Source organism: Emys orbicularis, chromosome 1 (assembly GCF_028017835.1).
Source record: "Emys orbicularis isolate rEmyOrb1 chromosome 1, rEmyOrb1.hap1, whole genome shotgun sequence".
NCBI lineage: Eukaryota > Metazoa > Chordata > Testudines > Emydidae > Emys > Emys orbicularis.
In genome coordinates this window covers 42,180,333-42,197,307 of record NC_088683.1, presented here as the reverse complement: position 1 = coordinate 42,197,307, position 16,975 = coordinate 42,180,333, and the positions used below count along the sequence as shown (strand labels likewise).

Genomic DNA, 16,975 nt, shown 5'->3' with positions numbered 1-16,975 from the left:
GCTAAATTATTGAATAATCTTCTTGTTACATTTTTTGAGGCAGGTATAAGTATGTATTTAATTCTTTAGGTGAAATTTGGCCTCAGAGAATGGATCCTAGGAAGAGTGGAATATGACACACGTGTGAGTGACATACCCCTGGATGTGATTTTGCCATCTGTAATTTTTCCTATGGTGGCCATTATCATCATCTCTATCTACTGTTACAGGTAAGATAGATGCTATGGCTGTCCCAAAGCTCTGAAGGAGAAGGCTGATGGGGCAGAAAAGCAAACTATTCTCATCTGCAAAGAGGAACAATCTTGATCACTTAATAAACTAAACATTTTAAAGGAAGTAGCTGGAAAACATTTATACCAATAATTCCCCTAACATAGACCCTTTCAGTGGTATTTCTTGGTGCCTGTCAGTCCAGTGTTCTTTCTCTGCTGTAAGCACAAACAAATTGGCCCAGGTTTTCACACCCCTCACTGAGAGGGTAAGGTGCACACACACAATCTTGAAATTGCAGCTGAAGTGCCTTCATGCAAGTGAAAATATTGCTTGTTTTGCATGTGTATTAGTCAATGTTTAAGCTTCCTATGTCAACACTCTGAAGACCTGAGATGGTTGGATCTGTCTGAGTGAATATTCCGGTCTTTACAGCTGAGCCACGTATTACCACACACACATTTTATGACTATTGGTGAAATTCACCCCTTTGTGGAGTGCCAGTACCAGGACTATACACCACTTAAGTCCTACTTGGGGCCTATTTTGAGGTCTTAAGTGGGATGTAAGTAGTGTATCAGCCTTGTGCTTGGTGGATTTCACTGTAATGATACAAAGCTGTACAACTGAGATGCAGTGCCTTATAGTATTTGCACCTGTACAACGTTGAAACTCCCTTAGATCTCCCATAACCTGCTCAGTATGATCCTGTGCATGTACTTACTTAAGCCATATCTGTGCTCTGGATGTTACAGCAGCACAGCTACAACACTGCAGCTATGTTACTGTAGTGTAGACACTTCTTACAGCAACTGAAGGGGTATTTCTCCCCAAGTGGAAGTAGCTAAGTCAACAGAAGAAGTCTTCTACTGATCTAGCCACGTCTACACCTGGGGTTAGGTCATCTTAACTATGACACTCAGGGGTCTGAATTTTTCACATCCGTGAGGTCGACATAGTTACGACGCTGTCTTAAGTGTAGACAAGCCTTAGTCATGACTCAGCAGCCGTTGTGGAATGTGCTCTGAGTGCTTATTGCATTGTCTGTCCCGCTTGCACAAGTGAAGTAGCTGTGCTTAAAATGTGCTCACAAATGTAGTCTAATAAGTTTAAAATCATTGGGCCAGATCTTCAACCGGTCTGTTTAAGCAGCTTCATTGTAGAGCTACATTGATTTACATTAGCTGAAGATCTGACCCGCTATCTCCTCCACTTTCGTTATTAAAAGTAAGGAGGAAAAGAAACAGGCTTCCTATGATCCCTCAGCCTTTCCATTTGATGCAATTGCAAAATGCTTTACTTTTACCATTAATAACTTTACCTTTATTCTTTAAAGACGAAAAAGCCAACAAGCAGAACGTGAATATGAAAAAATCAAGTCACAGCTTGAAGGTTTGGAAGAAAGTGTCAGAGATAGGTGCAAAAAGGAATTCACAGGTATGATTTATGTTAGATTTCTTATGGACCCTAATGAGAAATACTAAATTGGGCTAAAACTACTGCACTGTCTTACTGAAACTGTTTCTTGGTTGTAACTACAAGCCAGTATAACTACTCTTGATTGCAGACATCAATGTACAGTACATATTCTTCTGACAATTAAGACCATAAATAAGATTAAATAGAGTGAAAGTAATTAAAGGAAACAACAGTTTTTTAGGGTAAAGATTAAAATAAGCACAAGGAATTAAATCAGTAAATGGAAATAGAAACTAGGTTTTTTATTATTACTATTAAAAAGCTGCTACTGGTACTGAAAAGTCACTTTTTTCCCAGTAAGTAAGTGTAGTCTGTATTTATGCTGTTGATAAAATATGACACATTTTATTTTAATAAAAATATAATGTTAGGAAAGCCACAAAATATATGAATTGGTGAGCTATGAATTTATGAAGATAGACTGCAATATCTTTTAAGTCTGGGAAAATCAGAGAGAAGAAGAAAACTTACCTCTTTGTAATGGGAAATAATGGAACCTGATTTGAGGAGCTAGTTCATTCTTTACTGTATGTAAAGAGACTTCACCTGAGGGAAATCAATGGGAGCTGTAAGGGCACAGCACCTCTGAATATCAGGCTACTTATTTTGGTGTCTAATTCAGGCACCCATGTTTGAAAACTTTGGCCTAAGTGATTACCTTGACCTGTAATATCACTATCTAAAATACACTATTTGTTTATACTGAAATAACCTATCTTTGCTTCTATAACAAAGCATGTTTTTTCCTAAAGAGAAATTACTTGTCTCTTCTTAACAGAGATGGGCTGAAAAAGTGGTGGTTGAATCTGAATTTGGCTTAGATTTAGCTTTCGGAATTCAGGTTTAAGGTTTAGAATTGACTCTATAGATAATCTGACAAGATTTTTGCCATCTTGAATAGTGGAAATCTCACAAAATCTACTGTTACCCTGAGATTTCTGCCTTTGGAGTTGAAATTGTCTCAGAATAGTTTTTTCCCATTATACTTGAGTCACATCTGGAAAATTGGCATGTTCCAATTTTGGACCCTACCCAATACCAAACCTCTGTAGCAACTGTTTAGATTGAGGGATTCAGCTTCAAAGGCCACTCTGAAATTTGAAGGGCTAAAGATCAAGGTTCCCGTTTGGAGCCATCTCTGCTTATTAGTCTCCCTCACCAGCTGGCCTTTGTAATCCCTCTTCTTTTCTGTCCTTGGTTTCTCAGAGCTGTTTCTGGAATGTGAAGCTGCCCGTCCCCTGCCAGGGGAGTACTGCTGCCTGCTGGAGTGTGGGGTTAATCTCCTACTCCAGCACAGCTGCCTCTCTGGGCTCAGGAGGAACACAAATTGTCTCTAGCAGTGTCATCTAGCACATAAGATACACGTCATCTTGGCTAATAGTAATGTAAAGCACTTATATGAAAGTAGTTTCTAGATGCCTATAATATTGATAATGGCAAATGCAGGAAGAGGAGTCTTCCTGCATGCATCAGAGCAGTCATAGTAAAGGAAGTGGTGATTAGGGTAGAACAACACACACAGCATGAACCTTGAAACCATGAGATGTTTTCTTTCTTAGAATTGGCTGAGTGTAACAAAATAAAGAGAACCAGGATAAATTATGTGGTCAATAAAAATTGCTGAGATGACAGGCCATTATATTAATTAACATGGTATTCTAGTCAGTCAGCAATATCAGGCAACTGGAAAGCCTCCAGCTGAAATGACCACTTTGTGGAAAGGTGACCTCCTAATTGCTTTTTGTGTCAAGAACTTCAAAGCTTTTGGGGCTCACAGAGGTGTTTTCATCATTTTCAGTGAATTATTTTACCTTCTTCCTTTCTGCCCTTCTCCTAATAAAATGATTATTCTTTGTGCTTCCTGTTGCTCTTGCTCCATGGCTCAACGTCCCAACTATCATGAAAAGAATTAAAAGGCAATTTCACAACGATGTAGACTTAAAGGAATAGAAAATATATAAACATAAGAAAAGTAGTTGGCCACAATTTCTTTTTTTTCCTTTGCTGCTGGGGTGTGTGTGTGTGTGTGTGTGTGTGTGTGTGTGTTTTAAGAAGAGCTCTCTGCATAAAGCCCAGCGTTCAGTAATACTGATCCAACAGTAAATTCATGGTAAGAAAATATTGTGGTGGTGATGATGATTATTAGCATATGTATAATGATGCTGTGCAGGAACCCTGCTTGTGCCTGCTCATGGTACAAACAGAAAACAATGAGATTGTCCCTTCCCCAGTCTAGGTAACTATAGGTACATCTTCGCAGCAAGCAGCAGCCTGTGGCAGCCTGGCTCAGAGCCCAGGCTGACAGACTCAGGCTCCTGCTATGGTGCTAAAAATAGCCATGTAGACATTGGGGCTCTGGCTGGAGCTCGGGCTCTGAAGCACACCCCCTTCCCTAGACTTCTAAAATCTGCACAGCTATTACCTTAGCACGAGCCCCAGAAGCAGTCTGTAGACCCAGACTCTGAGACTTGCTGTCGCAAGCTCCAAATTGGTGAGTAGATACACGCTGTGATTCCTCAAAGATAGCACTGTCAGTGTCTCAATAGGATTATCTGGGAAGAAACTCTGGGTTGCAGGGAACATGCTTTGGCAATTGGTAAACATGGTACGGAAAAAGCAGAATGGATGTGGCAGGGGAAAGGATTCTGAATATGTTTGATCATTTTTTCCCCCCTAGTATAAAATTCTTTCATTGTTAGATGACAACAAAAGGTACTGTGGTTTCTAAAACTAGAAATATTGTATGTTCTAGATCTAATGATAGAGATGGAAGATCAGACCAATGATGTCAGTGAAGCAGGAATTCCTGTGCTGGACTATAAAATGTACACAGACAGAGTCTTCTTCTTGCCCTCAAAAGATGGAGAGAAAGATGTAATGATTACTGGGAAATTGGATATTCCAGAGGCTAGAAAGCAAACTGTGGAGCAGGCTTTAAATCAGTTCTCCAATCTACTGAATAGCAAATCATTTCTCATCAATGTGAGTATTGAAATGAAAGTCACTGAGCTCACCCTGTATTTTTCAGAAAAGCCTTTTGGCCTGGTATGTATGTGCCTGTAGAGACACACGTACATTTTTAAGCACAGATGAGCCTACAGTTCAGCTCTTAAGTCCATATTTAGGCACCTACAAAAGTGGCCTGATTTCAAGATTGATGAGCACCCAGCTGCTCCCACAAAAATGCTAAATCTTGGTACTCTTGTAAATCAAGCTGCTTTTTTAGGTGCTAAATATGGAGTGAGAAGCTAATTGCAGGCACCTATTTTTTTTTTTTTTTTTTAAGCATGACCCTAATGCTCATTACTTAAAAGTAGTGTTACATTCTGAGGCAGAGGAAAACATGTTCCGAAACTTACAATGTACTTATTCAGCTCACAGTCCTTGTAATTCAAGTGGAAGGGTTTATTTTTTGGTTGGTTGGGGTGTTTTTGGGGAGGGGAGGAAAGGGGAGGTTAAACTTACGGTGCAGAGGTTTTTTTAAACAAAAACATCCTTCATTATATATTACTTCATACTTTACTGAAGACATAGAAGTATTAATTGAGTTAGCCCTGAAGACAGTGTTTAAAACTTTCTCGCATACACACACACACAGAGAGAGAGAGAGGAGTTGTAGATAGTGCTTATTTATATGTAGTTTGTTCAAAACTTTGAGTGTTTTTTTCATGCTGTACTTAGAAGACTAACATTAAGACAGTAAGTGTTTTGGTTTTTTTCCCCTCCTACCGTGCTAGGTATGTGTTGAGCTGCTCTTGAAACTTGTCATGAATCGTTTAGACTCAAAGCTTAATCTGCTTTTTCTGTTTTAGTTTATTCATACATTGGAGAAGCAGAGGGAGTTCTCTGCCCGAGAAAAAGTTTATTTTGCATCCCTATTGACTGTTGCTTTACATGGAAAGCTAGAATACTATACTGACATCATGAGGACATTGTTCTTAGAGCTGATGGAGCAGTATGTTGTGGCCAAAAACCCAAAGCTGATGCTCAGAAGGTTTGAATGATTGTCTTGTTTTCCATAGTCCTTTGTTTTTTGCAACATTGTTACATTTACAGTGTGGTGTTTTTCAGAGTGTGTGTGTCGTGCTACAGACTGTCTAGAAATCATCATGATGATGACATGTCCAAACACATTAGGGAGCAAAAATGGATAGGAGTTACTTTTTTTAAGAGCAGCTAGTCATTTGTCCTGTCCAAATAATTTAATTTAGAGCTTGGAACAAACTTGCTCAGACATCTATCCATGAAGAAAATGCAATATTGAAATTTTTGTATGCTTCTTATCTAATTTTATATCATATCATCTTCATAATGAATACACTTAAACAATTTTCTGATGTATCTCCTTCACTTAGATAGGTCTGATTCTTACTCCTAAATACATTACAGAATTTCAACTTTGCTCTGCATGTTTTGTTTCAATTACCGGTAGTTTGTTCCCCAGTAACTAAAGTGTAGGTTTCTTTTAAGCATTCATTCTTACAACATGGAAACAAACTTCTGATTCTGGATATATGATATGTACCTTTAAGTAAAAGTAATGAGCTGAAAGTATCTAAGAATGTTGAACAGTTCAAAGCATTATCTAATGCAGGCGCACGCTTTAAAGAATCTATGTAAAATTATTGCATTAGGACAAGTGCTGTTAATGTAGAAATATTTTATTTCAGGCAACACTTTAAAAGAAAATTGCCTTCTTGTCAGCAAACATTTTCAATATTCATATTTTTTTAGATCAGAAACTGTTGTGGAGAGGATGTTGTCTAATTGGATGGCTATTTGTTTATATCAATATCTGAAGGTAAGGGATGAAAGCTATGCATACACTTCTCCTTCATTAAGTACTTAAACATATGGCATTGATCCCTTCCATTTTTTATTTTTGTTTTTTCCCTTAAACAGGACAATGCTGGAGAGCCTCTTTATAAATTGTTCAAGGCTATCAAACATCAGGTGGAAAAAGGCCCAGTGGATGCTGTGCTGATGAAAGCCAAATATACATTGAATGACACAGGGTTACTGGGAGATGATGTAGAGTATACACAGCTGGTAAGCAGCTCATCTGCTCAGTCATTAATTTATATAAAAAATTTTCCTCTTGAACACTGTGGAATTTAAATTTATATCAGTACACTCTTTCTATAATAATTAATGAGAGCCAAGATGAGCCATTAACATGGGCAATAGGTGAATAATTAAGAACTATATAGAAGGGTTTAGAAGCAAGTCCCCAGATCTGAGCACCCCCAATCTCTGAAGAAGTTTGAGGGAAAACTCCATGAGCCTGATTCTCATATTCTCTCTCTCTCTCTCTCTCTCTCTCTCAACCATTTTATATTGGTTTAATTCTATTGATTTCAGTGGAGTTACTTCTGATTTACACCAGTATCAGTGAGACAAGAATCAGACTCTGAATAGTCCCTAGCTCTAATGTCCTGTATCGGGCTACTTCTTTAGGCATCTAAAGATGGAAATAAGTGTCTAAATCTAGTCATCTGTTTTTGAGAATCTTGGCTTGTTTGTTTTTCACATGGTCTAATAAACGCACATAATGCTCAGAACTGTCCTCGGAAGAGCAGCATCGGATTTTCTTTGCCTTGAAAGTCACTCTGATGTGATTACTCTGGGTTTATTATTGACACAGCTAGCAGCCTTTTCCATTTGTCTCTTGAGTGTGAGACATGCAATGACAAATCTGTGGTGTGGATGAAACTTAATAAAAGCCTTTATTAAGTGTTGGTTAAAAGTGCATTTTTGATATATTCCTAAGGGATTTGAGTGGGAGGGCAGCATGGGAAGCTTGCTTTATGAATTGTTCTTACACACAACCTACAGCAACTGTAGTTAACAGACTGCTTGGGGGTGGGAGATAGATAAATGAAAAATGTAACTTTTTAAATGTAGATTTTTGGGCTTAATGAGGCTTCCATGTTTGTCTGAGCTGAAGAGTATACCTAATAGTTCCAGACTGGACAACATGGTTTACATTGTCTCATGTGTTTAATGAGCAAGATATTTTTGTATCGTACGTCATTTGTGACTTACTGGAATAATTCTTCTAAGTTAGGATCTTTTAACTCAAAAAATGGCTTTTACAATTAAGATTTATGAATGCAGTATCAAAGAGAGATGTGTGAATGCAATCAAATCTGAGACAAATAAGAATAATTCTCATAGATATTTATTGTGAACATTAGACCAGATTTGGCCCAGATTTCATTGCATTCACCAATTGTACGTATAACAAAAAAATCGCATATCCTTCACAAAAAAGTATGTTAATATTGCTTACAATATTGGGATTATATGCCTGTTTTATGATTAAAAAAAATTCTTGTGCTAATTATGCCAGTGTCTGAGTTTGGATAGACATTTATGGAGTACTTACTGCCTTAGGTAGATAAATGCAAAATTTAATTTGCACACCTCTGCCTGAAACTGAGAGGTGAACTATACGGTACATGGTATTTATCCATTTTACAGTCATTATTTTTGTTTAAAAATTTGGTATGTTCATCAGTTGTTACACTGACACACTACATTTTCAACTGACAGCAAAATCATATATAATTAACATAATAAATAGGGAAAGGAAGAAGAAATACAATTAGCCTGCAAATTCTGTCTAGGGAAAATGAAAACGTGTTTAATTTCACTGCATTGCAGCACAGTTTAACTACATAAAATAATACACAAAGTGCAGGGATCACTTCGACCAAGACCATATCTGAGAGAGAGGGAAGTTCTGCTAGCCAATTAAAGGGGAAAGAAGCCATGGCTAGACATTTCTGCTATCAAAGTATGCCTGTGTAGCAGAGTCCATGAAGATTCCAAGATTTTTGCACCACCTTGACCATTGGAGATCAGGTACCCTCCATAGAGGGTGAGGTCACAGTCTCCGCCTCTTTCTCAAAATACTTTCCCCTTGTAGAACATTATCCTTCCTTTTTATTTTACCTGGACTGAGATTATCATCTCTATGCTGTGGGCACATTTAAATTTCATTCTGGGTTTGGAGATTTTCTCCTGTATAAATAAAATGGAGGAATACCTACAGAACCAATGGTATCTTGAGAACCAGAATAAACTACTCAAGTGTGCCCTCTGTAATTAAGGGTTATTGTGATGAGTAATAAATAGTAAATTGACTCTTCTTTGGGTATTGCGTTATTGGATAATTTAAGTGGTACACAGACATTGGATGGTCCAGGTATTTTAATACATGCCTGTCTCTATTTAAAACTTTCCTTTAATAAGTTCCCAAGACACAGTAGAGATGTCATATTAGATATCAGTGAAGAAGGGGAAAATCCAATCTGTGCCTTTTCTATTTTATCATAATAGAAAGAATGGGCTGGAATCTAAAGTAGCTAGCTGGCTGGATATTAGTGAAGAACTGTGCAGATAATCCACGTTGCAATTGCAAGCGTACATTGCTGCATGGCGGTAAGACTGCACAATGTATCTTGGGCACTGCTTGGATTCTAATCATCCAGAAAAACAGAGATTGGAATTGATATTTTTGAATAGTTTTGCATATCTTTTTCTTTCATAGACAGTAAATGTGTATGTACAAGATGGAGGTACTGATTCTGTACCTGTGAAAGTGCTGAACTGTGATACTATTTCTCAAGTAAAGGAAAAGATAATAGACCAAGTCTACCGAAATCTGCCTTGTTCACAATGGCCAAAAGCTGACAGTGTTGTTCTTGGTAAGTAGTTATTTTTGGGCCTGTTGTAATATCGAAAACACTAATTTGATGCTCTTATCTTTCCCAAAATGTTTCAGTAAAAGTGATTATTGAAACAAACAAAATAAATCATTCAAAGGTTTAGTTCTTGAACTATTAAGCTGAATCCACCGCTAAGCATGATGCTCTAGTACTTGCTTTATTTCACAATATAGTATGTCCGTATTATAAAATTCCTAGCCCTTGTTCTTTGCCCAGTCTCATATTAATGCACAGACCACATTAACAACTCTCGGTAAAACCTATTATCAGAACCAATGAAATATTGATTGTTTCCGGTACTAATTCATGCGACAGTGATAACATGAACAATTAATTGATGTAAAAGTAAGGACACAAATTTTCAGAAGTGTCTTGTGACTTTGGTTGGTCTGTTTTTGATTGCCCAAATTGAGGCAACTTAAAGGGACCTGACTTTCAGAAAGAGCAGAGCACCCACTCTCTGAAAATGAGACCCCTTTAAGGTATCTCCAGTTGGGCACCCAAAGACTGATGCCTCGAAAATTACTAGTCACTTCTGAAAATGTTGTCTTTAAAGTTTTAAACACCAACTGTTGCTTTATTAAAGGAAAATAGTTTTGTGACATGTCCACTAATGCCATAATTTAAGGGGATAAAGTGGTGTTTATTACTTTTTTTTTTCTTTGGTGCATTTGCCTAAAAACAAATTTTTGTTTATCTATACCACAGGAAGTCCTTAATCCTCTGTTTTGGATAGGGTTGCCAGGCGTCCGGTTTTCGACCAGAATGCCCAGTCGAAAAGGGACCCTGGCGGGGTGCCGACCGCGCTGTTAAAAGTCCGATTGGCAGCACAGCTGGGGCCCGGGGCTAAGGCAGCCTCCCAGCCTGCCCTAGCTTTGCACAGCTCCCAGAAGCAGCCGCCAGCTCCTTGCGGCCCTTAGGCGCATGGGCAGCCAGGGAGGCTCTACGGGCTGCCCCCCACCCCAAGTGCTGAATCCGCAGATCTCATTGGCTGGGAACTCCTCCCATACCCCAACCCCCTGCCCCAGCCCAGTGAAAGTGCGTGAGAGCGAGCAATGGAGGGGGGGGGGTGGAGCGAGTGAGGGGGGGGGCCTCAGAGAAGGGGCGGGGCCTCGGGGAAGGGGTGTTTGGTTTTGTGCCATTAGAAAGTTGGCAACCCTAATTTTGGATATCACAGCAATTTCTACAGCAACTAATTGTGGTGTCCTAAACTGTGGATTTTGACTTCAATTGGAAAATAAACAGAAAAATCATATGAATTTTTAAGCAAAACTTGCAGAAAGTTCCCTAATAGGAAATAAAAGGGAAAGGAGGAAAGTCCAAGTGTTTTGAAACGGAATATTTCAAAGATATTTTATGATGTTTCATTGGTTCTTTAAATGTAAACACATTAGTAGTGTACTGTCTTAGTTGCCCAAGGATAAAACCTGTTTCTTTTCTCATTTTAATTACTCCATAGAGTGGCGTCCAGGTTCTACTGCCCAGATCCTCTCAGATTTGGATTTAACATCCCAAAGAGATGGCAGGTGGAAACGTATGAATACTCTGATGCATTATAACGTAAGGAGGATTGCTGACATCTGTTAATTGTTTTTCAATAATAAATAAACTTCTGTTAGCTTTTAGAGAAAATTGGCTTGTACCATCTAATAAGGGGGCTGGGACATGTAGCTATGTTACTTTCTAATTCTGGAAAGTGAGAATGTATGTATCAAATTCTAGTACTCTCACTGGTTTCCTCTCCATCACTGGATACAATTCCAAATTGCCCCTATATAGCCTTTATTTCCATATCTCTCAGCAGTCCCAGGTTCAGTGGCTCCTGTCCCATGGGGCTGTTAGGCTCAGCTATTCTTTCCAGGCATTGCAATCTGGCCCCTGGTGCACAAGGTCATAGCACCACTCCGTTTTGGCCCAACCTGGCCCCCCTCATGGGTGGAGGCAGCTAGGCCAAATTTGAGTGAGTACCACTGCAACTCCATGGCTGGGTCATAATGCCACTCACTCAAATTTGACATGGCCAGCCTATGATGGGCAGGTACCAGGGGCCAGGTCTCAATGCCCAGAACGGGGAGCTGAGCCCAGCCAGCCCTTCAGAACAGAAGCCGCAGGAGCCACCACTACGAGATGAGATGAGGCTTGCTCCACAACTCCCCCCTGCCAGGCCTCCCCGCTCCTGTGTGCAGCACCCCACCTACTCACCCCACTGTGGGGGACAGGACTCATCCCTCTTTAGCTACTACAGATTTTGGGAGGTATGGACTTCTGACATCTTACCTACTTACTCTTTTTCTCACTCCACCCGTCCCATTTTGGAAGCTGCTTCTCTTCCCCCATCCCTCCATCAGAGAGTTGTCTCTTAATTCTCCCCAAGCTCTCTGGACCTTTCTTCATTTGTCACTCTCTCTGCTTCACTGATGTGTTTAAGAACCCTAAACCCTGAGGTGGAACAAAGGCACTTTTTTTTAAAAGGACCACTTGCTCTATTTTAACCTGTGTATAAACCCCTGATACACCCAGTCAAGTAACCAATCTTAACATAATATTTCAGGTTATGTATGGCAGGGTCGGGGGAGGGAGGGGCGTTGAAATTTTTGTTTATGTAATCTATCTAGGTTTCATGCTGCGCTCATCGTTATGGATATGCAAGCACTTGTGATACCCTTATTTATTTTCCCCTTTACACTACCTAACCCTTTCCTGACAGCAAATATCCTGCCAGTTAGGTGGTCCAGAACAGCTCCCTAAGAAGGCAGGTAGCTCTGCTCCTTTATGGGGAATTTAACCCTTGTGTAGAAGGTTCATGCAAACCGCTTGTGTGCCACTGAACTCTCACACTTCGAACATCATTATCAACCTTGGAGGAAGCTTTACCTGTGCCCGCTTATCTAGCAAGTATCAGAGCTTGAGCCCTTCTGCAGGAGAGGGGGTATTGGGGATGAAGGGCCTGATGGCTAGAAGTTAAAGTTTGCACAGCACTTCTCAAGATCCAGGCCCTAACTGGAGAATAAGAACATTGGTGGGTATCTTCAAAAGCCTGCTTAGGTGGGGAAAGACTCCACAACAGTGAGGTTTAAGCCTGCTTCTCGCAGTCATGTATTATGGAATGATTTCCCTATGTTTATGTTCTTGAAGGTCCGAGATGGTGCCACACTTATCTTGTCAAAAATAGGAATTTCCCAGCAGCCAGAGGATAATCAGCAAGATGTCCCAGGGGAAAGTAAGTACAATAGGGTTTCTTTATGCCTCCAAGGGAGTTTAAGACAAAATGCACAAATAGACAATATCGTTTTTGCCTGATCTTGTTTGATGGGAATGGCACTAGAGACTTTCCAGCTGATAATGTCACACTAATTCAGGGTGCTTTCCTTCTGTACACCTTGTTCACTATAGTTCTAAAAGCCTCAAGTAATAGGGCTTTCACTACTATCCTTAGGAAACTGCCGTCCGTCTTAATGCAGTGCACTCTCAGGAAATTTCTCCTGGTATTTTGCCTGAATTGTCTTTCTTTTAATCCAATTACTCCTAGCTATACCCTGCACGCTGCCTTCCATTGTGTACCCCCCAAGTACTAAATTCCTCCTCCATCCTTGGTGTTTACAACCTTCAGATATTTGTAAACTGTTTAGACTGTTTCCATGTTCCTCACCACCATCACCACCCTCTATTTTCACTTAGCCAAACTACCTGAATTTAATCTTTCCTCAGAAGTCAATTGTTTCAGCCCTTTGAGTATTTTGTTGCTGTTCTCTGAACTCAATCCAAATTGTCCATACCTTCCTTGGAATGCATTGCTCAGAATTTAATATGAGGTTCCAGGTCATGCAGCGCTAGAGACGTACAGAAAGGGATTGTTTACTTCCCTGCTCCAAGACGTGATGATTTGTTCATACAACCCAAAATTACACTGGCTTTTTTTCACCCCCATATTGCTTTGCAAACTCATGTTAGGTCCCTTTCCGCTGCTACCATGGGTTCTTTTCGGAGTTACTGCTGCCTGGTTTCTTCCTCACACTGAGTGCATGTCAGATAACTTTTCACAGATATATTAGCTTTGCTTTTTTCCAAGTTGAGTTTCACTTTGCTATTTTCTGCACACATTCCTAATTTCTTTTGGTCCTATTTTATTATTCCTTTCTATTCACTGGAGTTTGCAACTCCACCTCATTTCATGTCATTTAAGAATTTCACTATTTTGTTGTTTACTCCCGCTTCCAGATCAGTGTATGGCCCTTTGCTTACAGCTTTAAAGAGAGTTTTCATTCCACATGACAGTATTCCTATCCAAGCCAATTTGAACTGAATTTTCAAGTAAGACTTTGTGAGACAGTATCAAATGTCTTGCTAAAGTTCAATGTGTTACATCAGCTGTGTTCTGTTTCTTCCACTTATTTTGTCATTTTAGTCCCCTTCCTTCTCCACCCAAAAACTCACTGAAGTTTGTCTGGCAACATTGATTTTGTAAACACTCTTTATTGTGCTGGGTCTGTTGTATTTTAAATGTTCAGTGTCTTTTTCCTCCTCTTCAATCATTTTACAAGGGATAAAAGTTAGATTTATGCCATGGTAATTGCCAGGATCATTCTTCCTTCATGTTTTGAACTGATTTGAAATGCTTCTGTGACTGTCACTGAATGCTAAACCCTGGGCTTCAGTTAATAGTTTTTAATCTCTTTAACAGATCTGCTGATCTTAGTTTGACCACACAACACTTGAAAGCTATTAAATATAATGGAATGGAAACAATATAACAGAAATGTCTATCTTTCCAGGGGATCTCTAATGGCTGGTAGCTGGTGGCTTTGATGTACATTGCTATTTAATAAAAGTGTGCCAAGCTGCAATTTTATTCGTGTTGAGAGTCGGCTGGGGCAGCAATCCAGGCAGTGCTACATGCAGTTAGATTTTACTCTCTTCCTTTTGGGACTCTTATTGAAATGCTTTTTGCAGGGTTCCTAGAAGGCTTTTCCAAGGGTATTAAGTATAGTATTGCATATATTTTTAATTCTTAAGTATGGAGGAGTAGATGTTAAGCCTTTTGGACCTGCGTTCCCCACCTTGCAGTTTGTTTTGGCAAAAGGAAGAAGTATGATATGTTCATTTCCCAAGCCCTAGGCAGAGGAGGATCCGACTTTTTTCTTTATGGCTGTGCCATTACATCCAGAGGTGTTGTGGATGAAGAAGCTTATTGAAAACAAATGGCCCATATTCCATGGTTTAACTACTTAATCATACACGTCACTCTGCTTGGTAGAGGAAAGCAGACTTCTCCTGCTGGAGTCTTTGCAGAGAGCTCAGTAATGTGAAGAAGAAGCTATAGTGAAATTTCAAATGGTAAAGTACAGGAGTGGAGGCAAATGTTGTCTTTTTTCCACTCCACGCCCTCTCCCACACAAGAAATAGCTTACAGCAGAAACTGGAAAGGCAATATTTCATGCCTCACCAGTGCATTTTCATTAATGCATAGGTCTTCTAGAAATATCACATGCCAACTTGTTTGTTTGGAAAGCTATCATGGACAATGATTTGTGAGAGACTGTGTTGCATAAAAATGAGAGGAAGGGATCAGAGGCTTACACACACATTCTCTCACTGTTAGATGACACAGTCAAGGAGTTACACACAAAATGTCCTCCTCCTTTTTATTTTAAAAGGACTGGTTTTCTTTTTAACCAGAATTTCACGTTAACTTAAATTTTGCTTTGGAAATCACTGCCAAAGAAATAGGTTTTGCCCAAAATAAAAATATAAAATCGTGTCCAAATGTTCTAAAACCTGACATTGCTTCCTTTCTGCTTTCTATTTCCCAGCTTTAATAGGGTTACCATATTTAAACCTTAAAAAAGGAGGACACTCCACGGGGCCCTGGCCCCGCACCTTCCCCGCCTCAACTCCGCCCTGGCCCCGCCCCTCCCCCAAAGTCCCTGCCCCAACTCCGCCCCCTCCCCTGAGCACCCCGCATTTCCCCTCCCCTCCTCGCCACGCGAAGCTGCCCGAGCGCTACCGGCTTCACAGTTTGCCGGGCAGCCTCCAGGTCTCCAGACCCTGCGCCGCTGGCCGGGTGCTTCCCCAGCGCAGCCGGAGCCCGGGAGGGGAAGCGCCCGGCTGGGGGCGCAGGGTCTGGAGATCTGGGGACTGCCCGGCAAACCGTGAAGCCGGTAGCGCTCGGGCAGCTCTGCTCTTCAGCGGCACAGAGCTGAGGTGTCTGGGGGGAGCTGCAGGAGTGAGGTCAGGGCAGAGTGAAATGAGGGATGATTTTGCTGCTACACTGATTGGCGGGGATGATCCTATATGCTGTGGTGCGGCAGGGTGCTATCTGATAGGGATGTGTATTTAATTGTTGTCAGGGGGCCCAGGCCTGGTTTCTAGCACTCTTTTATATGATTGAATCCAAATGAATAAATACAAGCTAGATTATTAGTCATTTTAGTGCATGCAGGTGAACTGAGCACCCCAGCAAAACTACAACCCTCAGCGATCACCTCTCCAGCCTCCTGCTTTAAACCCTCATCCTACAAACCCTGGCACAGCTGCTCAACTTCAGATTGGGGGCCCACTCACACGTGTAAAGTTAAGCACATGGGTCAGCCTTGCCTTAAGTAACAAGGATCCCATGTGCTGCTGGCCAATGTCCCAGGTAAATGACAAGAAAACGCAAAGGGCAGAGCTGTGGCTTGGTTGAATCGCTCCCAACACTTTTCGAAAGCGCCACAAGCTGCCGATAGGTCTGTGCAGCTGGGTTTGCTCGCTGCAGCCCGTGCTGGCAGCCAAAGGGTTACCGCCGGCTCATCCCAGCAGACACTTCGTTGAGCTTTGCAAAATTGTGCCCCGTCCACCGTGTCTCCGAGCTGCCCTCGGGGGGATGGAGGCAGCGGGAGGTAAGCCCGGGGGCTGGCAGGGGGGGTCTCGTTTGCAGGCTGTGGCTGTGCTCAGCTGCCCAGAAGCTGCTGCAGCCAGGCTGATTAAGCACCTTCCCGGCGGGCTGCTCCCGGTGCTCTCAGCCTGTGCACAACGGCCAGGCACAGAGCCCGCCAGCCCCGCGCCGCACCCAGCTCTGTCCCGAGCCCCCGGAGCCGGCTGCTCTCTCTGCTCTCCCCCCAAGAACACTTTCCCGGACATGTTCGGATTTTTGGCAATTCCCCCCAGGCGGGGATTTGAGTACCAAAAAGCCGGACATGTCCGGGAAAAACCGGACGTATGGTAACCCTAGCTTTAATCAAGAGAGATACAAGGGGACTGGTTGTTGTGGTAAATTAAGTGCAGAAGTCTTTCAGCTGTGGAGATAGGATTGCAATTCCTATCTTGGATCAAAAATGAGAATGAGTTTGCTTGTATACTAGCTTCTATTTCTGCAGCACAGAACTAGGTAATTAGGCAAAACTGTCTATTCATGACATACTCTGATTTGGAGTATCAGGTGAGTTGCAGGTCAGAGTTGTTTACAGCCAGTCTTTATAGGGCAGCTTGTACAGCACTTGCATCTACTGTGTCTGGCTCATGCTAGTGTAGAGGTTATGGATCTATTAAAGGAGTGGGTGGGTGAGGTTCTGTGG

General features: G+C 41.2%; 1 protein-coding gene across 1 annotated transcript in view; it reads left to right on the top strand.

Moving 5' to 3' along the window:
- The window catches only part of PLXNB2 (plexin B2), a 114,463-nt gene that overhangs the window by 82,889 nt on the left and 14,599 nt on the right, over positions 1-16,975 (top strand). Inside the window, exons 21-29 of the mRNA XM_065400954.1 lie at positions 70-209; positions 1,547-1,647; positions 4,442-4,671; positions 5,502-5,683; positions 6,424-6,490; positions 6,592-6,738; positions 9,245-9,401; positions 10,882-10,982; positions 12,558-12,642. Coding sequence (XP_065257026.1) covers positions 70-209; positions 1,547-1,647; positions 4,442-4,671; positions 5,502-5,683; positions 6,424-6,490; positions 6,592-6,738; positions 9,245-9,401; positions 10,882-10,982; positions 12,558-12,642 — 1,210 coding nt within the window. The remainder of the gene's footprint in view (positions 1-69; positions 210-1,546; positions 1,648-4,441; positions 4,672-5,501; positions 5,684-6,423; positions 6,491-6,591; positions 6,739-9,244; positions 9,402-10,881; positions 10,983-12,557; positions 12,643-16,975) is intronic.